Here is a 26,298-nt window from a genome sequence, read left to right as displayed (position 1 = left end):
CCGCCTTTACTTTTCTGGGATTGCCCTACAAGAGTATAAGCCCATAGGAGTGTTCTGTCTGTTCAGTAAAAGTCAGCACTGAAATGCTTTTCCCTTAGTTGTTACCAGTTACCATTTTTAGAATGTTTTATATTTTTAGAGCCCCATGTGTTATTCATGGGCTTCTCCCCAAAGTCCCCCTCTTGAGTTAAGACACCATTATCTCTCCTATGAATGAGAGGACAAAGAGAGAATAGTGTTGACTATCACACACTGGAAAACCACTAAGCCCTCCAATCTTGTCTGCCTTGCCAGGGCACTTAGCAATGCTGAAACAAGCACTGGCCTGGAAGATAAAGACTTGGCTTTTATTTAGTGCCAGCAAAACCAATTACTAATCCTTTGACTTTGGGCAAGTCACTAACCTCTTTGAGTTTCTGTTCTTTCTGTTTTTCCTTCCACAAAGTGAGGATTATAATTATTTTCCCTACCTACCTCCCAGTTAGGTCAATACCAAGAGATAATACATGTAAAATTCTCCTGTAAACGATAGCACTTTAAAAATGTAAGGTTTCTGGGGCTGGCCCGGTGGCGCAAGCGGTTGAGTGGGCGCGCTCCACCTTGGCGGTCCGGGGTTCGTAGGTTCGGATCCCGGGCGCGCACCAACGCACCGCTTGGCAAGCCATGCTGTGGCGGTGTCTCATATAAAGTAGAGGAAGATGAGCACGGATGTTAGCTCAGGGCCAATCTTCCTCAAGAAAAAAGGGGAGGATTCGCATTGGATGTTAGCTCAGGGCTAGTCCTTCTCACCAAAAAAAAAAAAAAAATGTAAGGTATCATCTAGAACTGTTCTCCAAGTGGTGCATTTTTGCTTGACTCTCTTGCTTCCCTTTCTCCCAGTGGAAACCAAGCAGGTCCTTTCAGAGTTCTCTAACTTTATCTGCAAAATTTGATGGTATTTGGAGGCGGGAGGTGGCGGGGAGGGATAGTTTACTACTCTGTTTGCTTAGTAATAGAAAACTTTTCCCTGTCAAGCACCAGATGTGAAACTCTTTTCTTTGGATGGGACTTAGACCACAGGAAAACAGTGATTGGAATTCTCATTCCACCCATCCAATAGGAATTGGCAATATGAAAATTATTTAGAGCAGTGTTGTACAAGGATCCTTTGGTTTTGGTGGGAGGGGTGAAAACTGTACTTTATCATCTCAGATTCTGTTTTCTTACTGTTCCTGCCTCTGCTCATTCTGAACGATTTGCAAGGATGTAAGGGGGAGGAGACAGTTATACCCATAGCAGTGTCTTCTATTGCAGACTGCTAAAACAGTAGCAAAAAGTATTACTTTTCTCGGTTTCTGGAGTTTGATGATGAGCAAAACACTTATTTGCATATGGAAGGAAGTATAATGTTTTTGTCTTTGCACAAGTTGAATGCCATCTCAGCTCCATGAACTAAGTAATACCAATTTCAGAAGAAAACCAGTTTTTTTTCCTGAAAGACAGAAACTTGTGTCTACTACTATACTGCTTTTAATGGATATTATTCATTTTATTTTCATCTTTTAAAATTAACTGTCCTCTTTAATTTCACCTATTTGGTTTTATCCAAATGGTGTAACTTTTGCTTATTTAAAAGACACCCAAGCCTTTTTAAGTATTTAGTTCCATGGGAGTTATTTCAAAATCAGATAATATGACATCTGCCTAGGTTATTTGTTGTATCACCTTTGCTTGAGGGAGAACTCTTAACTGCTTTCCTATCACATTTTAAACTTAAATGCTTAAATAGCTCTTCTGCATATTTTTCTTACATGTAACTGTATTACTTAGCAAGGGTGTAACAAAGCTGCAATTGAAGCCAGTTTTCTGCTTCAGGAAAGAGCCCTGGATTTGTGGGCAGGGACCTAGGTGCTGTCCTAGTGCTTTAATAAGTCTATTTCCTCATCTGTAAGTGGGCATTATCTTCTCTCCCCTTTCTAAAATGGCTGTTCAGAGGATCATATTAGATAACATGTATAAAGTACTTTGATATATAAAATGCTCTAAAAAATCCTGCTCAACTTGTTAAACTACACATCTATGCATTTTTATCTCTCAAGTATTCTGGGCAATTAGTTTTGTTTTTTTTTTTTAACTTTTTATTAAGGTATCACTTACATAAAGTAAAGGGCACAAATATTAGCTGCACACTCATTGAAGTTTTACATTCTTATACACCTCTGTGCCTACCACGGAGCTGAAGATTGAAAACATCTCTAGTGCCCCAGGATGATCTCTTGTGCTCCCTCTCAGCCATTAGCTCCTCACCCCAAACTACTGTCTTTACTTCCATCAGCATAGTTTTGTGTTGTTTTGTACTTTACATAAATGGAGTCATACAGTATATAGTCCTTTGCATCTGGCTTCTTTCACTCAACATTATATGAGAGGCATGTATTTTTGTGTATAATTGCAGCTGGTTCATTTTCACTGCTGTTCAGTATTCCGTGTCTTTTGGTGGATGCATGTGTACCTAGGAGTGGAATTGCAAAGGGCTTTCATAGAAACAATTTTTCAAATAGCTTTTTGCCTTGCCACCAACAAAGAATGTGGGTTCCTGTTGTTCCAGGAAGAACAGGATGTCTCAACAACATTTGATATTGTTGGCCTTTTTAATTTTAGCCATCCTGATGGGTGTGCAGTGGGGTCTCATGTGGTTTTCATTTGCATTTTCCCAATGACTAAGGATGGTGAACATCTTGTCATAGTTTCCCAGCCATTAGAATTTCCTCCTTGTGTCATGTATACCAAGTCTTTGGCTCATTTTTTTTTGTTGGGTTGTCTTTTTGTTATTGAGTTGTAGGAGGTTCTAAAATATATATATTATGAATGCAAATCCTTTGTGAGATTTATGTATGGTAAGTATCTTCTACTCTGGTTTGTCTTTGCACTCTATGGCGTTATGGTGAACAGTATTTGTGTGTGTGTGTGTGTGTGTATATATATATATATATTTGAGGTAACATTGATTATAACATTGTATAGGGTTCAGGTGTACAACATTATAATTTGACATCTGTATATACTACAGCATGCTCACCCCAAAAGTGTAGTTTCCATCTGTGACCATATAATTGACCCCTTTACCCATTTCGCCCTTCCCTCAACCCCTTTCCCTACTGGTAACCACCAATCTGTTGTCTGTTTCTATGAGTTTTTGTTTTGTTTTGTTTATTTTGTTTTTTATATTCCACATATGAGTGAAATCATACGGTATTTTTCCTTGTCTGACTTATTTCACTTAGTATAATACCCTCAAGGTCCATCCATGTTGTCAGAAATGGCAAGATTTCATCTTTTTCATGGCTGAATAGTATTCCATTGTATATATACACCACATCTTCTTTATCCATTCATTAGGCAATTAGTTTTACGTTGCTCACAGTTAATTTATGCGGTATCTTGAAGAGGGCAGCACTTAGTTTAAACTGGATGCTCAAACTGGATGCTCAGAGTTAAAAACAAAACAGCCAGGATCTTCAGTTCATCTCCATTCCTCTAGGCTTCAAGCCAGTTGCAAAAAGCTCCAGAAATCTTGGAGAGTCCCAACACTTATTATAAGTAAGTGAAAAACTTTAGGGAGCTTGTGCATCCCAGGGTTCAGTCAAAAAAGCAAAGCCGGAAAAGACTGACTTTGTAAACTTTGAAAGTTGACTTTTCATTACACCAGTTTTCTAAGTTATCTGGATTTAGGAGGCCCTTTTGCAGGAAAAATAAAGCTAATGAACATTTGCTCCTTGAAACAGTCACAACAGAGTCTGGGCCAAAAGGTTCACTAACCAGCTTTTGTGGGCAGTCATGAAGAAGGTGAGATCTTTTAGCTCCCTTGGCCAACTGACATCCAATTAGAAAATGACATAGCTCTGGGCTAGGGCTAGATATTAAAATAAATGGAAAGTACCTCCATGTTTCAATTCCACATTGTGATGACTGCATGAAGTTTGGCATCTTTTCAGGCACTATCTTCTCTAGTACCCTCAATTCCAAAGACCGTCTGTGAAGGTCTTTTCCAAAGAACACCACCAAGAATTTTACTTCAGTTTCTGTTACTATCTTGCTTTGTCAGTTTACTAAGTTTGCTGCTGAGAGAGGCATCTTATTTTGAGAATGAAAGAATAGTGAGGGTAGTGCTTTGGAATGTTAAAGCACTAGATAAGATCAAAAGGATGTATGTAAAATTGAATGAGACCCTGAGGTGCATATTCGTGCACTGGCAAAGTTCATATTGTTTCAGCGTCATATTTGCATCACTCCCTGTTTGGATGTAGCCGAACTTCTCCCCCATTGTGGAAGTTAGACCAGTATAAATCCGTGTCAAGGGTCAGAGCTGGGACGAGTGAGTGTTCATTACTTGATGATATTTATCCAATGTTGGACACCCCTCTCCCCCGCACCGTGGGTAGAGTAACTGAAAAAACGCAGCCTCACAGAAGGGAGTCTTGCTCCATAATTTCTTCATTTCTCAAGCCCTGCATGCCTTGGTTTAGGCTAGCTTCTCCATAAAAGCAAACCTTATAGGTTTCTGCAAACAGAACATGTCTCTCAGAGTTGTGGATGAGGAAGGATCCAGGGACAAAAAGATCCAGAAGGGAAAAAAATGATAGTTCCCATTAGATGAGCCATTTTCTTCCTTTTACAGATAAGGAAACTGAGGCACAGAGAAAGGTTGGGTTTCCCCTTTGCAGCTTGTCAGTCTGGTGCCCAAGAGGCCAAAGTGAGGAGCATTTGAGATGTCTTCAAAGAAAAATGCGAGACATTCAATTTTCCATTGAAGTCCTACCACACGAAATAAAAACAAAAACAAAATCCTCAAAGTAGCCAAGTCAGCAGCCAGTGTTGGTTTGCCTTTCTCTAGTCCCCCTGACTCCTCAGTATTGAAATCTTCCTACTTCCTTCCTGCTGCGCGGGCGGAGGCTCTGGGGAGCCTGTTTGGGACCCCGCAGGCCGCACCGACGACAAGCTAGGTTTTTGGCTTCCACACACTTGGGGAAATGGGTCCCTTCTGTTGGGAGACGGAATGCCCTCAGGTACGCGCTTCACGCAATGAGAGAACTCAGAACCGTTGAACCGCTCTCCGCGGGTCCACTGCTGGGGGCCTCCCCGCGCCGCGGCAACGCGGACACCGGGCGGAGCTTCCTCAGCAGCGCCGGCTGGGAGAGACCGGGCGGAGCTTCCTCACCCTCTAGGGCCCGGAGAGACGGGGCGGAGCTTCCCCACCCACGGGGGCCGGGCCGGGGCGGGGCTTCTTCCGCTGGTCGGGCGGGGGCGGGGTGGGGCGGGGTGGGGCGGGGCTCCCTCAGCCGCTCTGGCCAGGAGAAACGGGGCGGAGTTCCGTCAGCCGCTGGGCCCGCGGGGGGAGGGGCTCTCTGCCCGCGCGCTTGGGTCCCTGTACTGCGCATGGCACGTTGCGTACTTCCCTCCCAGCAACTGGCCGGGCGGCGGCGCGGCCATAAACTAAAGAGGCGGAGCTGAGACGGGGTCGGGATTGTTTGCTGACTCCAGGACCAGGTACCGGGCCGGCGGGGCCGCCTGGTGTGTTCCAGGGATCGGTCCCTCCTTGCCCTGCCGCCGATTCCATCTCCTCAGGGGCGGGCCTTCGTCAGAGCGGCCTTCTCGGGTCCCCCGTCGCCCTCCACGGGCCCTTTTTCACCCGAGTCCTCCTCGATTCTCGCAGTGAGGGGCTGCAGCCCGAGAGCAGAATAGGCTTGGGCCTGGCCGGGAGACTCAGGAGCGGAGTTGCCGGGCGGGAGAGACGAGCGCCTGCTTTCCCTCCCTCCTTCCCCCCAGACTTCTAGGTGGGGAACCTGGGGCCCACGTGTCGGTTTGTCCTCCTCAAGCAAAGAGGCGGCAGATCCTAGTGCTGACCTCTTCCCCAGCACCACCACCACATCCCCATCTCATCCCGGGCTGGGCAGGCAGCAGGTCAAGCCCCCGTTAAGGACAGAGATCCAGGTGACTCCCGGAATCAGCCCAAACAAATTGTCTTGGTTTCCAAGAATGTTTAAGTGCTCACAGTAGATTTGGGGTGAAGGTGGGGATAAGGGGTAGGGAAGTGAGCACGAGGGAGGGGGAGTGGTTAAATAAAAGTTTTCGGGAAATGGGGAACTAACTTCTCTGCCCTGTGCTAAGATATCCTTTGTTGTGAGTGCCATCAGGTCCATTAGACTCCTGGCAACCTTGTGTACAGCAGAGCTGAACCCTGCCAGGTCTTTTGCGCCATCCTCTCACCTTCTGGTGCTGTATCAGACAATGCTCTGTTGATATTCATAGGGTTTTCATGGTCAATTTTTTCAGAAGTGGGTCGCCAGGTCCTTCTTCCTAGTATCTCTTAGTCTAGAAGCTCCCCTGCAGCCTCTTCACCATGGGTGACCCTGCTGTACCATATAGTTTTCAGCATAACAGCAACACGCAATCGCCATAGTATGTCAGCTGACAGATGGGTGATGTGGTTCCCTGACCGGAAATGAACCCTGGGCTGCATTGGTGAGAGCCCCCAATCTTAACCATTAAACCACCAGAGCTGGCTTCTAAGATATCCTAGCATATTCTAACTTCACTTCCCCCAAAGAGGAAAAGCATTGGAATTGGTCCTTTTTTTATTGTAGTATCTGTTGAAGTAGAACTGTATTTCATTATATATTTGCAGCATTAAGACAGTTCTTCACTGACTGATTCATACTTTCTAGAGACACCCAAGACTGTTTCTTGTCCCTGAAAGTTGAAGAAACCAAATTTCCTCTGATTATCTGCCTAAGGCCAAGAGCCTATTCAGCCATTAGTTGCAGTGCTGAACTAGTTAAATCTGTTCCCCCACCCTTTAACCAAGTTGATTAGAGGTATTGAGGTTCAAATGCAGTGTTTATAGTTGTAACCCCAGACATGGAGGAAGTTTAGAAAACCAGTGGCAAAAATAAGAAAAAAGAAAAAAATCAAGGTAAATGAATTCTCCTTTCTATACCATTTGGCGTCTGGTTAGCAGTATTGTCAAATCAGGTAATGTCTTCTCAGTCATATATTTTTGCACACACAGCCTTGACTCTTCTCCCTAGGCTTCTTGATTATCACCGGTTTCTAGAGCACAGGCTTTGGAACAGATCTAATCAGTCCTCTACCACTTGCTTCTGTAACTTTGGCGTTTAATCATGTGGGGCCTCCATTTCTTAATCTGTAAGATGGGGGCGATAATACTTATTGTGAGCTGATCTCTGTGAAGCATTTAGCACAGATCCTGGCACATAGTTCACCATAAACGCTGGCTGCTTTTATTATTTTTACTATTATGAATTTAACAGATAGAGGAGTGCCCATATTATGTGTTGGGCTCAGTAGCCCGTGGGAATGCAACAGTGAACAAGATGCATTCCCTGCCCTCAAGGGATCTCTATTCTAGGGAAGGAGACCAATAAATAGGCGATTAAGAGTGTGGTAGGTGAAAGGATTGAATACAGAGGCTGAACATCTAACATAGGTGGGGGTGGGGAGGTGGGGGGTGAGGGAGGATTTCTGTAGCACAGAACATCTGAGATGAGTAGAGAGGGACAGGTCAAAATTAACCAGGTTGTGGGCCGTGGCTTAGCGGTTAAGTGCGCGCACTCCACTGCTGGTGGCCCGGGTTCGGATCCTGGGCGCGCACCGACACACCGCTTCTCCGGCCATGCTGAGGCCGCGTCCCACATACAGCAACTAGAAGGATGTGCAACTATGACATACAACTATCTACTGGGGCTTTGGGGGAGAAAAATAAATAAAATTATTAAAAAAAAAACTAACCAAGTTGGGGGAGGGAAGGTGGTCTAGTAGGGGAAGGAGGATCTTTAAAGTTTTTCCTTTGAGCTCCATTTCCTACCTGCCTTTCAAGAGCCATGTCCTAAATATGGACCTATCCTGAGGCTTGCTTCCCAGCCTTCTGCTTTTCTCTCACCATTTTCTCCTTTAGTGAATTTCTGTCATTCGTATAGCTTTGGCTGCTAACTCCCAAGTCCACATAGGCATCTCTAACCTCTCTTTTAAGCATCAGTCTTACTTTTCTAACTGAATGCTATGTATTTCCACTTGGGATATATAACTGTTTTCTCAACCTCAATATGATTTAAAAACTCGAACTCATTTTTCCACCAAAACCACTTCCACCTCTGAGCTTTCCTGTTTCTGTCGTTGAGACACTACTCTTTTCCCAGTTACTTTGGACATTAAAAAAATCGGAGTCATCAGAATTGTCCACAGGTAGAATGAGCTCTCTGATAGAGTAGTGAGTCTCTGGCATGGGAAGTTGTCAAGCAGAGATTAGATAACCTTATATCCAGGAGTTGGTAAAAGCTATTCCTCCAAAGGGTGGAGGATGGGCTAGGAGATTTATGGTGTCCTTACTAACTAAATATAATTTCTTTATTTTTCCTTCTCCCCTATCCATCTATATCACCACAAACATGGTCCACGATAATTGTATTCTAACTGGCATTCCTTTCTCTGGGTTATTTTTACCTCCCCGTCTCCCATCCCTTTGCAGATTAGTATTCCTTAGAATGTTCCTTAGAACAAGGCTTCTCAAACGTTAGTCAATATGATAGTCCTCAAAGCGGCAGCAGTACCACCATCTGGGAGCTTGTTAGAATTACCAGGCTCAGGGCGGGCCTGGTGGCATAGCAATTAAGTTTGTGTGTTCCACTTTGGCGGCCCGGGGTTTGCCCGTTTGGATCCTGGGCGCGGACCTACTCACCACTCATCAAGCCATGCTGAGGTGGCATCCCATATAGAAGAGCTACAATTCTACAGCTATAATACACAACTATGTACTGGGGCTTTGGAGAGGAAAAAGAGGAAGATTGGCAACAGATGTTAGTGCAGGGCCAGTCTTCCTCAAAAAAAAAAAAAAAAACGAATTACCAGGCCCCACTCCAGACCTTCTGAATCAAAATTTGCATTTTAACAAGATCCTCAAGTGATTTGCATGCACAGTAAAGTTTGAGAGACACTACTTTAGACCAGTGTTTTGTGTCTGTCACCTTTCTATTCAAAACTTATAGTTGCTTCCTACTGCCTGGTGAATAAAATCCATACTCTAGCATGCACTTAATGCCTATTCATGGTTCTTGTATGTGTAGAGTTCTGCTTCTGTAACTGCCCTCACATTAATTGGAGAGTATATGTAAAGTGCTGACACCCTTCTCAGCACATTTGGTGAGTCAGTCAATATTACTGAGTGCCTACTATGTGGTAGACACTATTCTAGAAACCGAAAGATATACCTGTGGACAAGGCAGGTAAACGCTAAATAATCAGTAGCTAATACTATTTCATGCTTGGAATTCTCATTTTCTTTAAGTTCTTTTTGACATTCAAGCCCCACTCTTTCAACAAAACTATCCAGGTCCACCCCAGCTCATAGTAATCTTTCCCTTTTCTGAACTTCATAAGGAGTTGCCCATTTCTACTTGTGCATTCCCCAGACCTGCTGAATTAAAATTTTTGAAGGCGGCAGTTTGGGCGTCCTTAGGTTTTTGTAAATACACAAGTTAATTTGAAACACATCCTGGTTTGGGAACCGATGGTTCAGATCATTAATGAAGCTGTTGATGTGGCAGTCTAGAACCAGTTCTTAGGTCTCCAAATGGGCAGTTATATTAGTTTATACAGTGCTTTGGAATTGACTTTATTTTCTATTTCCATTATTTTTCCAGAGCATGGACAATTCTTTCTGTGGATGAAAACACCTGCATCTCTATCTACGTTAATATTCTCTTTTCTTTCTGTTGTAGACTACAGATGGATGTCGACTTTGTTTCTTCTTGAGTTTCTTTTGCATGAGGCTTTGTTTAATGTTATTAAACAATGTGCATTCTAATAATCTGTTTTTTCAAATTCAATCTACATTTTTACTATTTCATGGCAGGACAAATGATCCTCCGCATGGTAGGGGGGCTTCTATAAGAAGATCAGGGTAGGGGTGAGAACAAAGGCAATTTGATAAAAATCTATAGATGATTTTGAAAGGCCTCGTCTCTCCCCTGGATTGAACACCATTGCTTTGATTTCTCTGAAGCAGTACTAAGGATTCCTAAAACTCTGTGTACGAAATGAATTCCCCACCCCCGTTGCTATACCACTACCACAACCCCTCACAACTCCAGCCTATCTTAAAAAAAAAAAAAAAAGAGGCAATGTGGTAGGTTTTTTCTAGATTCTTCAAAAGCATTTCTTATTATTTATTTTAGCCATTTTACTTTTTTTTTTTAAAGATTTTGTTTATTTATTTTTCCCGCAAAGTCCCAGTTGTCTGTCGTAGCTGCACATCCTTCTAGTTGCTGTATGTGGGACACTGCCTCAGCATGGCCGGAGGAGCGGTGCGTCGGTGCGCACCCGGGATCCGAACCAGGGCCGCTGGCAGCGGAGCGTGCGCACTTAACCACTAAGCCACAGGGCCGGCTGCCGTTTTACTTTTTAAATCAACTTTACTGAGATATAATTTACCTACAATAAAATACGCCTACATTAAGTGTGCAGTTTGTTGAATTTTGACAGACACACTCTTGTAACCACTATGCAATCAAGATACAGAACATTTCCATCACCCCAAAAAGTTCTCTAGTGTCTCTTTGAGGTTGGTCCCTTGTTTCACCCTTGGTCCCAGGCAACCGATGATCTGCTTTCTGTCATAATATTTTTACTTTTTCTAGAATTTCATGTAAATAGAAACAACATGTAGATTTGTGTCTGACTTCTTTCACTTAACATGATATTGTTGCATGTATCAGTAGTTGTTCCTTTTTATTGCCAAGCAGTATTCTGTTGGTGTACATACCACATTTTGTTTATCCATTTACCAGTTGGTAGACGTTTTGATTGTTTCCAGTTTGAGGCTGTGGTGAATAATGCTGTTATGAACATTCATGTACAAGCCTATGTGAACATATGTTTTCATTTCTCTTGAGTAGATTACCTAGGAGCAGAATTATTGGGTCATAAGAAGCTACTAAACTGTTTTCCAAAGTGGCTGTACTAGTTTGCATTCCCACCAGCAACATGAGAATTCCAGTTGGTCAACACTTAGTATTGTCAGTCTTTATTTTTAGCCATTTTGATGGGTGTGTAGGGGTATCTCATTGTGACTTTATGTACATTTCCCTGATGACAAATGATATTGAACATCATTTCATGTGCTTTAGTGGACATTCAGATATCTTCTGTTCAAATCTGTTGCCCGTTATTTACATTGCGTTGTCTTATTGAGTTGTAGAAGTTTTTTATATATTTTGTATATAAAGTCCTTTGTAGACACACACACACGATGTTTTCTCCCGGTCTTTTCATTTTCTTAGTGGTGTCTTTCAAAGGCAGAAGTTTTTAATTTTGATAAGGTTCAGTTTATCACTTTTTTCTTTTGTAGTTCATGCTCTTGATGTTCTTTTTTTGAATCTTGACCTGTCCCAAGATCATGAAGATTTTCTCCTCTGTTTTCTTTAGTAATTTTAACTTTTTCTTTAGTTCTATGATCCGTTTCAATTTCTTTTTAAAAGTCTGCTGGGATTGCACTGAATCTATAGATCAATTTGGAGAGAATTGACATCTTAACAATATTGAGTCTTCCAATCTATGAACATGGCATATATCTTATTTAAATCATCTTTAATCCCTCTTAGCAATGTTTTATAATTTTAAAGATACAGTTCTTATCTATAATTTATTAAAATTATTGCTAATTATTTTATGTTTTTGTTGGTATTGTAAATGGTCTTGTTTTTTAAATTTCACTTTGTAATTGTTCATTGCTAGTATATAGAAATACAATTGGCTTTTGTAATTGACCTTCTCTCTAAATTCATTTTCTTAGGTCTAATGATTTTTTTATGGAATACTTAGCATTTTCTAGGTACACAATCATGTTGTCTATTAATAAAGAGTTTTACACCTTCTTTTCCAATCTGTATGCCTTTTATTTCTTCTTGCCTTTTTACATTGGCCAAGACCAGTAGTACAATGATGAATAGAAGTGATGAGAACAGACATTCTTGCTTTGCTTCTGTTCTTAGAGGAAACTCATTCATTCTTTTTACCATTAAGTATGATGTTAGCTGTAACTTGTTCATACATGTGTTTTACCGAGTTGACTTGGTAAAATTCTGTTTATGTTCTATTTATATTTGACTATTCCTAGTTGACTGAGAGTTTTTTTAAGTCATGAATTGGTGTTGAATTTGGTCAGATACTTTTTCTCTATCTTTGATATGATTGTATATTTTTTTCTTGTTTACTCAGTTAATAAGGTAAAATTACATTGATTCATTTTTTAAAATTCCTTAAAATTGGTTGTTCTTTATTTGCAAACAACTTCAAACAAAGGCAGTTTTGTACGTTTATTCATTTTTTAATGTTAAACCAATCTTTCATTCCAGAAATAGACCCCACTTGGTCATAATTTATTATGCTTTTAGCCATTGTAGATATAAAATTTTTTTGTGTGTGAGGAAGACCAGCCCTGAGCTAACATCTGATACCAATCCTCCTCTTTTTTTTTTTTTTTTTTTTGCCGAGGAAGATTGGTCCTGGCCTAACATCCATGCCCATCTTCCTTGACTTTATATGGGACGCTGCCGCAGCATGGCTTGACAAGTGGTGTGTTGCTGTGCGCTGGGGATCCAAACCTGCGAACCCTGGAGCGCGCGCACTTAACCGTTTGTGCCACCAGGCCAGCCCCCTTTTTGTTTTGTTTTGTTATTTTGAGGAAGCTCGGCCCTAAGCTAACATCTGCCAATCCTCCTCTTTTTGCTGAGGAAGACTGGCCCTGGGCTAATTTCCGTGCCCATCTTCCTCCACTTTATATGGGACGCCGGCACAGCATGACTTGACAAGCGGTGCGTCGGTGTGCGCCCGGGATCTAAACCCCAGCTGCCGCATCGGAGTGCGCGCACTTAACCGCTACGCCACCGGGCCAGCCCCTATAAATTCTTAACTATAAGTAGCAAACAAAAACAAGATCAGGATGATATGAACAAAGACACATTTAAGAAATGGCAGAAACTCTTGGAAATGTGTAACCAAAATTTAAAACTTAGTAGAAGGGTTGGAAAATAAAGTTGAAGAAATCTCCTGGAAAGTAGAGACTTGTAAAATAGGAATGAAACAAGTATAATAGGGGATAATTCTAGAAGTACATCTTTAACTATTAGGAATTCTGTAGCATGAGAATAGAGGAGTCAAAATTATCAAAGAAACAATACAAGAATATTTCCCAGAATTGGAAGGTCCAAATCTCCAAACTAAAAAGGCTGACTAAGTGCAGCTGGTCTAGAAAGCAGCTAGTCCAGATTGCAATAGGAGGATGGAAGGCCCTGGGAAGGCAATCTCCAGGGAAAAATTGGAATGGATGAGTTTCAGTATATGAAAAAATATATTGATAACACAAATAGCAGAGATGTTGAAGTGTTTGGGAAAAGTTAATAGCTACATGGAAAACCAAGCAAGTGAAAAAATGAGGCAATTATTAACTCTAGGGAAAAAATGGGTGTGAAAGAAGGAAGACATAGTTATTTCTAATTGTTTGCCTCAACTATGAACCATGTTTGCATAGTCATAGTAATGTAAATGTTTAACCAAAAATCGTGCCACAACTATGTTGGCAGAATGAAGGCAGGAAAATAGAGTGCAGGAGGATGATATAGGAGAGCTTAGACTTCATCTACCGTGGTAGGAAGTTAGTAGATAAAAGTCTAAAATGGATAAGTCATGGCCATAAATAACTATTTTATAAATTAATAAACATTAATTAAGAATGATGAGGGCCGGCCCCCTGGCTTAGTGGTTAAGTGCGCGTGCTCCACTACTGCTGGCCTGGGTTCGGATCCTGGGCGCGCACCGATGCACTGCTTCTCTGGCCATGCTGAGGCCAAGTCCCACATACAGCAACTAGAGGGATGTGCAGCTATGACATACAACTATCTACTGGGGCTTTGGAGGAAAAATAAATAAATAAATAAATAAAAATTAAAAAAAAAAAAGAATGACGAGGGGGGCCGGCCCCATGGCGTAGCAGTTAAGTGCTGCACTCCGCTGCTGGTGGCCCCGGTTCCCATCCTGGGTGCGCACTGATGCACCACTTGTTGGGCCATGCTGAGGCGGCGTCCCACATACAGCAACTAGAAGGATGTGCAACTATGACATGCAGTTATCTACTGGGGCTTTGGGGGGAAAAAAGGAGGAGGATTGGCAATAGATGTTAGCTCAGAGCCGGTCTTCCTCAGCAAAAAGAGGAGGATTGGCATGGACGTTAGCTCAGGGCTGATCTTCCTCAAAAAAAAAAAAAAAATGATGATAAAAAAGGATAAACAGCCAAAAGAAGTGAAGGTAATTACCTCTGGAAAGTAGGCAGATTGAGGGGGAATGGGTTTCAGTCAAGAGAAATTTAAAAATTAATTTAAAGAAAACCATATAATAACAAACTTCTCTTTTTTTATAGAGATTGCAGTATTTCCGAATGTACTTGGCCGAAGTACATCCCAGTTTATTGTCACTGAAACTTTCTCTAAACAAATCTTGAGAATCTAGCAATTTATGGGTCTAGTACAGTGCTTTGAATGGTAGACTCATAGTAAGTTTTGTTAATCAAAAGGTATTTCTATAAAAAGGAGATCTGACTAACTCAACCTGTTTCTGTTTTCCTTTTAGGTTTAAATTTTTGAAATTGAAGTAGGTCTACACATTAGGAACTCATGTCTTTTCTTGTAAGTAAACCAGAGCGAATTAGGGTGAGTGTTTCTCTTCTTCTGGCTTTACTATTTTTATTTTCTGAAAAGCAATGTATTTTGGCAGATATTGTAGGTGGTTTTTTATGTGATGCTCAGAATCGTACAGAAGTGATGGATGTTGGATGTAAAGCAGGTATTGCAACCTTCACTCTTGAGAAAAGAGCTTGCAGGCAGAGGCTGACCAGAGACACAGAATATACCCACCAGCTTGTCTGATAGAGAAGCAAGATGGCTTATTTTATATGAATATCAGTCTTTCAACATTTTATGAGTTGATGGCCCTTTTCAGTGTAGATATGTAACTGCTAACGATCTGTCAATTTCCGGTGTATTTTCAATGAATTTGTGTGTTTTAAAAATCAGTATCAAATTGTAATCATTGGAACACTTTTTTCTAAGTGTAGTTAAAGGTTTTAACTGAAGACTTTTTGAACATGAAAAATTTTATTAGGGCTGGCCTGGTGGTGGTGTGGTTAAGTTCACTTGTCCTGCTTTGGCGGCCTGGGGTTTGTAGGTTTGGATCCCGGGCATGGACCTGCACACCACTTATCAAGCCATGCTGTGGCAGGCGTCCCACATATAAAGTAGAGGAAGATGGGCACAGATGTTAGCCCAGGGCCAATCTTCCTCAGCAAAATGAGGAGGATTGGCAGCAGATGTTAGCTCAGGGCTAATCTTTACCAAAAAAAAAAATTTTTATCACACTTGAAAACTTTACCAACTAAAATGGCCTCAAGAACAAATACTGGATTTAGCTTCTGTACAAGCTTCGGTGATTTCATAAAAGAGTATCTTATTTTACTTATTATCAATTACCTAATTTCTAAATGCATTAGTAATTATTTTTAAATCTTGTAAAAATGTATAATGGCTATGAGACATTATGAATATACCACTTTCTTTAAATATTAAAGTGTAAATTATATTTTGTGGTACAGTGCATATAATTTTTTTATATCAAATTTTTGATTTAGGATGTTGTTTCTTTGTTTTTAATTTGGAAAAAATTGATATAGAGAAGGACAGAGAATGATGTTATAGTTCCAATTCATAATCCATATTGTGTAACTTATTTCTGAATGTTACCTAATCTTTTTTCTTATGTTTATTTATATAAGAACAATTTATATTGGGAAGAATAAACTTCCACTGTTAATTAAGAGGAAAAACAGAATCTCTCCTTAGCCTGAACTCTGCCCAGTGGAAAGAATGCCCCCAAGCCAAACTTAAGTGAAATACAATCTTGATTCCATTGCTTTTAAATATGAGCTTCTTTTCTATTTCAACCTAGCCTGGTTCAGGTGAAACCAGACCACTGATCAGTGTGATGGAAATCCAGTACTTGTTTAAAATAGGTCAGGAAAGTGAACCATAGATTGGTCATGCTAGTTTGGTCCTTATAAACTTGGTAGAAAATGTAAGTGGTGATGTCTTTAGAAACCCTAGTGGATGAAAGAATATACAGCTTTCTGTTTTCTTTTACAAACTAATAGAGGCTTGTGAAAAACTACTGTTTCATCCCTGTTTTCTGTGTTGTGAATTCCAATAATATTTTTCAAATTGGCATTAATGATCCAACCCATCTGTAATAGACAGCCATGGAATGAGTAAGGTGGAACCAAAATGTAGTTTTGTATATATGAAGGACAAAAACATTCTTCATTATTAAGGCCAGAACTACATGTTTGTCATCTGTCAGATTTAAGAATTATTCATCAAATTAGGCAAAGAAGAATAGAAAAAGGAAATAATCTATTGTTTACAGTTGATTTAAATCCAGGATTCTTTTCAAAACTTTTCCATAGAAATGTATCTTAACTGTACTGCATGATTCTGTTTTTGTTTGTCTGTCTAATGGCTGATAGCTAATTTTTTGTGGCTTGAAAGAAATACTAATTCTCTTTGGGGTTTTCTTCTTTAGCGGTGGGTCTCGGAAAAGTTCATTGTTGAGGGCTTAAGAGATTTGGAACTATTTGGAGGTAAGTACAATACGGCATTTAGGCGCCACTTCAGGATAAATATCACTACTTTTTTGTTGACTAAATAAATTTATAGAAATTAGTAATTCTAAGGGCAGGTGTAAACTACAGCTGTTATATTTATTTAGCTCCTTTTTGAATCCATGGTTTCCCAAAGATTTGAGAACTGATCTTTTTTTTTTTTAATGTTTTTATTTATTTATTTATTTATTTTCCCCCAAAGTCCCAGTAGATAGCTGTATGTCATAGATGCAAATCCTTCTAGTTGCTGTACGTGGGACGCGGCCTCAGCATGGCCTGAGAAGCGGTGCATCGGTGCGCGCCCGGGATCTGAACCCCGGGCCGCCAGCAGCGGAGCGCACGCACTTAACCGCTAAGCCACGGGGCCGGCCCGAGAACTGATCTGGCATTTGTCCTTGGCCTGTCTTGATTGTTAGAAAGCCAGTGTTTACTTAAAGGCACATGTGTTTCTTCTAAGTATTTGTCCAGTTGAAATACGTATTCTTAAATGAAAAAAAAAACTACGTGTTTAGAAGTCTGTAGTCTTGAAGATTTTAAAAATAAAATTATAGAACAAAGGTAGCAGTGATATAAAAGTTCTGGTTTAACTGATCAATCTAGTTGACTCATCTTTTTATGATAGAAATTATGAGACTTAAAGAGAACTAAGGAAAAATCTGTAAGGAAAAAAATATTAAGTTTCTGTTGTAAAATCTAAATGTTGATTTCAGAGGTAAAGTAGGTTTGCAACTTTGAGGTTTAACAGGCCCAGGGTTCCCCTTTGGCTAATTTCAAATTGAACCTTTTGGGGAACTGTGATCTTAATTTAAGGAAAAGAAAATTCCTTTCTATAAAAATAATAGTAGTAGAGCCCCATTCTTTGTATCTGAACACCAAGATACTCTCTTCGGCCCCTGTAGCTAAAGAAACAGGTTATCAGTCTGAGTGTATTGGTCGACTGATCCGTAATGCCCCCTAATAGGCTTAAGTAAGTGAAAACTCAAAACTTGTTAGTTACTAGGTAGTACCTATTAATTTATTTTCCCTAATGCTTCTCAAAGAACTTCTGGAGCAGTATTATTCATGAATTTTGTCAAAGTGTTGTGTTTTAGACTAGGCAAATGAGAGTTCAGAAAGATGATGAGTTAGGGGCTGGCCCTGTGGCTTAGCGGTTAAGTGCGCGCACTCCGCCGCTGGCGGCCCGGGTTCGGATCCTGGGCGCGCACCGACACACCACTTATCCGGCCATGCTGAGGCCGCGTCCCACATACAGCGGCTAGAAGGATGTGCAGCTATGACATATAACTATCTACTGGGGCTTTGGGGGGAAAAAAATAAAAATAAATAAAATTATTAAAAAAAAAGAAAGATGATGAGTTAAAACAAAGAATAAAAATTAGCTACACGGTAAAGGAAAGGCTAATGGAACAAAAATACTATATTCTGTTCCTATTCTCATTTTCTTCCCATCATTAATGGGAATACAATGGTTTAAACATTGGCATTGATGGAAATTAAGTTGGAAGTCCAGTTTACAATTAATTAGTTAGAAATATTCTGGTATATGTGAATTGAATTAATGGATTTTGGTTTCAGTGTCTTGAGTATAGGATCTCTGGCTGTCTTTTAACTGTTCCTTAGTCTCTTATCTGGGGAGGGTGAAGAGCTTGTTCTGTATATTGTTTACAGCTTGATGAAGTATATATTACCAAGTTTTATACAACTTGGAATTTGCCTTCTACTCTGAAAGATTGTGTTTGATTTCCTTTAATCCATTCACCTGGCTTCTTACCTTTGACAGACTGTCTTAAGCAATTGCTCCTGCCATTTGTGTACCAGAAAACTGATGTCCAAGGCAAAAAAAAATGTTTCTTATTTTGATAAATTGAGGCTAATTTACTCTGTAGCCAATCTCCTCCAGCAATACACTTGGATGCTCTAACTTCTAATTTGAGATATTTGGAAATGTGTAACCATTCCAATATTTTATAGTTAAAATCTACTTTGATGATTTTTATCACTTTTACAGAATAGAGAAAATCAAAAGCACAGACACAGAATTTGTCTGATTTAAGAGCAGAAAATTATTTCAGTTGTCCTTTGCTTTATTCGTTTTCACCAAGAGTACCAGAGGGCCAAAAAGCCCTTGCTTTATTTGCATTCAGAATAGAATGTATCTGACTGGAGAGTCAGATTGGGTAATGGGTACCCAATGGTTGCTGTATTAAAACGTTTTTTGCCTTTTTTTTTTTAATCCTCTTTTCTAGTACCTGCACTCCCTGGGAACTGGCCAACCATCTCTATAACTTTATAATGAATTTTTTTGTTCACAATATAAGACTCTGAAACAGGCCTATTGAAAATAACATTGTGTGCTGATATGAAAAGTAAATGTATGACCAGAATTATGCAATTGAGTTACACTCAGTAAATAATACGTATAGAATAGTAGCCTTGCTAAGTTTTAAAGTGCCATAGATTCCTGTTTAAAACCTCATCTCTCTGCACCGTTTTTACTGTGGATCTGTGTGTGTGTGGTTATATGTAGCACTGTAGTCACTTTTTGCTGTAATGACTCTTAAGTAGTTTCTATTAATAAATGTAGTCCTAAGTGCAATAATTGCTGTTCTGAATGTGGGTATGTCTTTTGCTAAAAAACAAAATGCCAACAATCAATTTCTCTACTCCAGAGCAGCCTCCGGGTGACACTCGGAGAAAAGTAAGTGACTTTCTAGGCTTTAGCTCTATGACTGTTGCATGGAGATGACTTCTTGTGGAAGTTTGTGTGTTTCGTTGGCTTTTCATTTTGTTTCTGCTTATCTGTCATTGAGCTTTATTTGTAGTGTAATTCTTTTATTTGTGGAGATTCAGGTTTCACCCTGGAAAGATTTTGATGTGTACTTTGAAAACTGAAAAAGTCTCAAGCACTTTTTGTCTCTCTCTCTTTCTCGGGTATTAAGGTCTCCTCACCTCCCCAACCCCACCAATCACCCACCACACCCTCCAACAAAAAACAAGTTCAAAAATCTAATCTGGTTATCTTTTAGTGGCTACTGGTACTAAATTTTCCATCCTTAGTCTATTCATAATAGATTTCAGTCCACAGTGATAATATAGATCTCTGTCTAGATTATAAGGCAGGACCTCAAATCTCCTACCTTAAAAAACAAAACCCAAAATTACAAAGTACAAAACAGAAAATGTATTTTTATTGGCAAAAGTTGCAAGATTCTTGCCCTGCTTCCTACTCTTCTAGTTTATTTTACCTAAGTAAATAACAGCAGATGTGCACAGTGTACCAAGCTATTTTTGATAATGTGAATCAATATCTTAGGAAGAAAGAGGATAAGAGCCCCTTTCTAAATAGACTTCTTACTCTTCAGATAACAGACATTTGTACCATTTGCAGGCAGCCCCAAGGCTGAGTGAAAGATGATGATGTTGACTTGGAATTTCTCTTTGAGTAAAATTTTGGCTGTGTTTATATGGTCTGCTAGTCAGGACCACCTCTCCATCAGATCCAAATATTTTCCAGTCAGGAGACCAAAAACATTTCCTATAGGATCAGTTAGGTATTTTTCCAGAACACAATGCCAATTATGTATAATCTTCATATTTTCACAGCTGCCAATGTTATACCAAAAGTTATCCTGTGTGAAACCTGTGCGAGGTTGAGTGTGTTTATTTCATAGCATTTCATAAATATTGTCTTTGTGTGCTTTATTGTATTTTGTTTTATAAACTCTTTAAACAAAGTTATCATTTTATGGTGATTTCTGGGTATCTGTAGCTTATGTATTTTTCAAACATGTCAAAATGAATAAAATGCTTTTCATGGTGGGGGAAACTTTCTTAAGAAAAGACTTTGATAGAATTAGTTTCTTTCTCTAGGCAATTTGAGATTATACATGATACTAATAAAACTATGCCATGCTATGTTTAAAGAGAATGGACTAAATATTTCATCCTTTTCATCTGAATTTGACCTTTTCTAAATCTGAAACAATATAATGAATTAACCTGCTTTTCCTGTGGTAATACCAGACCAGACCTCTTCCTTTCAAAATATTGCCTTTATTGTTTGTTTTCCTCAATCAAGGTCGGTTTCCCTCTGAGTTCAGACCTATAGAACATCCACAAAGTAGAAAGCCTCCATTTTAGGATTGTTTCCAGTGAGTTGGGGACAGAGTGGTAGAGGACTCAGAGCAACCACTAGACTAGTTCATTTCATGCAATTCCAGATCGCCCGTGAACTCGTATGCCTGATTACCTAGAGTTTTATTTTGTAAAACTAACAATTTTGAGTAGTTTTCTGTAGTCAACAAAGATAGTAGAAATATTTTCAAGTTACTAACTAATTATATCAGTAGTTTAATGAATCATTCCCTACCTCGGCTCAACAAGAGTGTGTCTTTAGTGTAGCCTAGTAGATAGACAATATGTCTCATATTCACTCCCTGCAAGGAAGAGGGAGGTAGGTAATAAAAAAAAAGTATCTATCTGTATTTTTTCTAAAGGGAGTTATTTAAAGTGCATATAAAAATTCTTTTTAATATCAGGACTCAGCTATCCTTTATAGTCCTTCTTTTTTTCATATTAGAGAAATGTTAAGGAATTTGCCTGGAGATCAGAGGCAAGAAGACCTTCAAATGCAAAGTAGTTCTAGATTTATTGTCATTGGGGCCATATTGTTACCTGCTAAAAAATGCAGTACTTTCTCACATGCAGGTATCAGTGTGATATACAAAGATCCCCTAGTGACAGGGGATCTAGTGAATGTGTTGTGTGAGGGCTGGCATTTCCAGTATAGGTCATTATGTTGAACCCTGTCTCCAGTGGAACTAGGTGCTACATTTACCCTACTCTTCTGTTCAGCCCATGGGAATGACAAGGTCTTGGGCAGAAAACCTCCTCGGTTCAAACTTTGCTTAAATGATTTTTTTTTTTTAATTTATTTTTCCCCCCCAAGCCCCAGTAGATAGTTGTATGTCATAGTTGCACATCCTTCTAGTTGCTGTATGTGGGACGCAGCCTCAGCATGGCCGGAGAAGCGGTATGCCGGTGCTCACCCAGGATCCGAACCCCAGGCCGCCGGCAGCAGAGCACACACACTTAACCGCTAAGCCATGGGGCCGGCCCTTAAATGATTTTTTTTTAAGTATGTGCCAGCATTGTTGTAGGTGTTGGGAAATACATCGGTAAACAAGACAGACAAGGTCCCTGCCCTCATGGAACTTGCATTGTGGTAGAGGAGACAGGCAATAAATAAACAAACAGCAGTGATAACTACTGTGAAGAAAGTAAAGCAAGATGATATAATAAGGTGACTAGGAGCCTACTTTACTTTCTGGACAGTACTTCAGTGAATAGATGACGTTTAAGTTGAGACCTCAATGATGAGGAGGCAGCATGAGAAAATGGCAGAGGCAGGGAAGGAGCAGGGCGGGGGTGTTCCAAACAAAGGGACAGCTAGTGCGAGTTTCCTAAGACTGAAGCGTGCTTGTTTGTGTGGGTCAGGGAGTGAGTCAGGGGAGTGTAGTATGGGATGAAATCATAGAAGTAGGCAGGGGCTGAAACATGGATGCTCACAGGCCAGAGTAGGGAGTTGGGTTTGAAGGCAACCCCCTGGATTTTGTGTTAACTGATGACACTCATTTTATTTAGGAGCAGATTGATACTTGAGAAAGCAGGATATGCAGAGCAAGAATATGTGCAGGCAGTTAGAGGTATAAGGTTAAGAAAATGGGACTCCTCAAGATTAACTTAGCACCAAGCTTGTAAATTGTAAACGAGTGGGGGAGTCGCTATTTCAGAGCTCTTGGTTTGAGCTTTTTGCTCAAATTGCTAATCCTTTTTGTCCCTTGGTTGTGTATCGCCCTTACCTGTGTGAGGCACCTGGCATGTAGTCACCAGTATCTTGAGATTGTTCTGAAGATAAAGAGTGTTTCAAGAAGCTACAGTGGCTATTAAATGATCCTAGAATTTGTTTTCAGAGCATTCGAAAACACAGATAAGTATTAAAAACCAAAATCAAACCAACCTTAACTACTGATCAAGCTCTACCTAGGATTCTCTGTTTTCTCCCTTTTCTCTGTTCCATCTTATTTGTTGAACAGGAGAGTGACCAAAAAGTAGACAGCAAAAGAGGGAGAAGAACAGAGTTCACATATATTGAATACCTGTGATTCACCAGGGAGTGCCCAGCTGTACATATTTTTCTCTTATTTAATTTCATAGCAGCTCTGTGAGGTGGGAATTATTCCACTGATGAGATAATGGAAATCCCAAGAGATTAGAGTGACTGGCCCAGGGTCATAGAACAAGTGATAAACCTGAGTTCAAGTTCTGCCTCTCTCTGGCCCCTAAGCCTATAGTCTTTGCATTATGCCATGTTTTACATAAAATAGCTTTTCCCAAATTATCTTTCCCAAAATTGAACAGATATTAGGCACAAAAGGGTTCCCTGGACTAGTATCTTTGGAAAATGCTAGGTTAAACAAAGTTAAACAAGCTTCCTTACTACAGAACTTCTCAAAGCCTTTAATAAGTGAATACAACTTGTGATTCTCCATGAGAGAGAGTATCCTGCATTTTCTAACTTAATTGGACGTGTAAACCTTTTTCATGCATTACCTGCCAGGATCAATGTTCCATGGGGCCTACTTTGGGGAAATCATGCATTAAAACAACTCAGTAGAAAAATGGACAAGAGACAGAAAGAGACATTTTCACCTTGGAGAAAACCCCCATGGCCAATAAATACATGAAAAGATGCTCGACTCCATTAGTAATCAGGGAAATGTAAATCAAACCCACAATGAAATTGGCAGAAATTAAGTCTGAATATGCCAAGTGTTGGGGAAATGATGGATCAACAAGAACATACTCATATTGCTGGTGGGAGTGTAAATTGGTATAACCGTTTTGGAAAACAATTTGGCATTATCTCATGAAGTGGATTGTTCATATACTCTGTGACCTAGCAATTCCACTCCTAGGTATAAGCTTTAGAGTAACTCTTGCATATGTGCATCAGGAGACACATTCAAATGTGTTTCTAGTAGCACCGTTCATAATAGCAGAGCTTAAAACAACCCAAAAAGCCCATCAACATTGGAATGCATAAACTGAGGTATGTTCACAAGATGAATATTATAAAACATGAGTGTACAACATGACTGAATACAACAATATGGATGAATCTTATAAAATTGATTAAATTAGAAATGTAGTTTGCTGGCAGGGCTCTATTTTGCTTGACCAGGTTCCTCTTACTGTCAGTGTAAGTGGTGTGGGAGGCAGAACCCCACTCGGTTTCTTTCCCCGTTGGCAGCATCAACTCTTTTGAACTCAGATGTGCCTGAAATGTCAGGGAGCCCCAACAAGGTGGTACCACCATCAGAACATTCTCAACTCACGCTCTCTAGGTAGTCCTGAGCTAAGAGCCTTTCATGCATTCACAAAGACCTTTTCCTGACTAGAGCTCAGGTTTATGAACACAGCATATGAAATATGCACTGACCAAGGGTTCTCCATTTCAGTTAGACACACTTCTAAAAAGGATCCAAAAGAAAGAAAAATACTCACAGTCTCTAAATAAATTTAGGTCTAGAAGAAGGAAACTGAGCCTATTAAGCTGGAGGAAGAGCTGTTGGTCTGCCATATATTTTGCTGGGCACTTCCCTTCAGGACCTCAAAGGCCAGAGGTGTGGCGCCCACATGCTAAATGGCTGGGATCCAGCTTCATTTGTAGCATGAGTGGGCAAGAAAGAGGGAGCAGGTCACTACTGCCTGGGATGATGGCTGAGACCTGACGACTCTGTTCCTTGCCTGCAACCCAGTGTGTTGGCTGTTTTCTTGCTTCACTTGGAAATGTCAAGGAATGATTGGTCTGGACTCTTGGTTTGCTAAATATGGCCATATTTTCCCTATAGCAAGATTCAGCGTTTGACCGTCGGGATCTTGTAGTCAGGACCTTACAAATAGGACCCCAATGCAGTAGGAAATTCAAGAGAACCCCCCACTCTCCATCCCGCTTCTCTTTTCTAAACGTGCCTTTCTCCAGACACCCTTTCCCCAACTAAGAATTTCATAATTTTTAGCAAATGAGTCAGTTGTTGGAAAGGACAAGCAGATGAGCAGTTGACTGGAACCAGCTCTTGTGACCCACTCCCGTTTGTAGATAACTCTAACACTTACCTGCTGATATTAGTGCTGATAACTACATTGAACATCTGCTGTTTTTCTTGACATTTCTCATCAGATAGTTCTGGCACTATTTCTTTGCTGCAGAGCCAGAATTTGTATGTTTGTTTAGAGGCCAGTCTCTTTGTGGGTCTGAATTACCACCTCCCACTCCTGTCCCACCCCTAGTTTTCTCTTATTAACCTATTTTTCTTTTTTTTTAGACCAATGAGGCGAGCTCAGAGTCGATAGCATCCTTCTCTAAACAGGAGATCATGAGTAGCTTTCTGCCAGAGGGAGGGTGTTATGAGCTACTCACCGTTATAGGTAATGTCCAGGACTGTTGTTGCTTTCACGCTCCAGGGGACTGCTGCGACCTTCTCAGCATCCCCAGATAAAGGTGTGCCAGGGACTGTCAGCAAGTTAGCAGGATTCGTGGTGACAAAACTGGCTTTTCTGGGTCTTTTTTTGGTTTTCTTCTTCCAAGTATGGGAAAAGAGATCACATTACCAGGAGAGAAGCTCTCTTGCAATTTTTTCTTTTTGGCTGTATACTTCTGGTGTCCTGGGCCATAGTCAGAATGGTTGGCTGAGAAGGAGCTGATAGGAGAAAATCAAGAAATGTCAGCCATGAAAGTATCAGTAGTGAAAGTTTTAACTTGAATTTTCTTTTTAAATCAAGTCTTTTTAAGGAAGATGAAAACCTTTGTTGCTCTTGTCCTTGCTTATGGTATTCCTCTTTTCTTTTAGGCAGAGGATTTGAGGACCTGATGACAGTGAATCTGGCAAGGTACAAACCAACGGGAGAGTATGTGACCGTACGAAGGATTAACCTAGAAGCTTGTTCCAATGAGATGGTGATGTTCTTGCAGGTAATAAAACGTGAATGTGACACTTGGAGGGTGGGCTCTTAGTTCCAGTTGTAATCACAAGGCACCTCTTACATCTGTCTTCTGCAAGTAGCTCGCAGGAAATGAAGGTAACCCAAACCAAGAAGTTGTGGAAGCTCTCAATGAAGAATCTTGGGCATTTGGCACTGAGGACTCTATAATGCTGCTCAGCCCGATTTATGTTCCTCTTTTCTTCTCCAGAGACTCCTTTGTGCCTAATTTATTCATTTATTTATTATTCAGAGAGGTTAAGTAACTTGCCCATGGTCACACATGCTAGTAAGTGACAGAGGCAGAAATTTAAACCCAGGCCATCCTGTTCCAGATGCAGGCAGCCTGACCTTCACGGGTGGCCATCTTCCAGCTCTTAGCGTCCTGTTTGCTTGAGGTTCCTTTCTGTTGTTGAAGCAAGTTGCTGCCCTCTTGTTAAACTGGGAGAGACCGCAGATCTGGTAACTGACTGGGGCCTGGATTCCCCTTGGCTGATGAA

General features: G+C 40.4%; 1 protein-coding gene across 14 annotated transcripts in view; it reads left to right on the top strand.

Moving 5' to 3' along the window:
* Positions 1–5,423: 5,423 nt before the first annotated feature.
* STRADA (STE20 related adaptor alpha) overlaps positions 5,424–26,298 on the top strand; it is a 28,698-nt gene continuing 7,823 nt past the window's right edge. For 2 of the 14 annotated variants that reach the window (XM_058561344.1, XM_058561335.1), the window contains exons 1-6: positions 5,424–5,526; positions 14,677–14,756; positions 16,678–16,735; positions 19,426–19,454; positions 25,144–25,246; positions 25,669–25,790. In XM_058561344.1, the coding sequence (XP_058417327.1) occupies positions 14,721–14,756; positions 16,678–16,735; positions 19,426–19,454; positions 25,144–25,246; positions 25,669–25,790 (348 nt within the window). In that variant the 5' untranslated portion in view covers positions 5,424–5,526; positions 14,677–14,720. The other 12 variants (XM_058561341.1, XM_058561342.1, XM_058561338.1 and 9 more) reach the window with 12 other exon arrangements.

The sequence above is a fragment of the Diceros bicornis genome, chromosome 18, assembly GCF_020826845.1.
Source record: "Diceros bicornis minor isolate mBicDic1 chromosome 18, mDicBic1.mat.cur, whole genome shotgun sequence".
Classification (NCBI taxonomy): Eukaryota; Metazoa; Chordata; class Mammalia; order Perissodactyla; family Rhinocerotidae; genus Diceros; species Diceros bicornis.
This window is presented reverse-complemented; position numbering and strand designations above follow the sequence as displayed.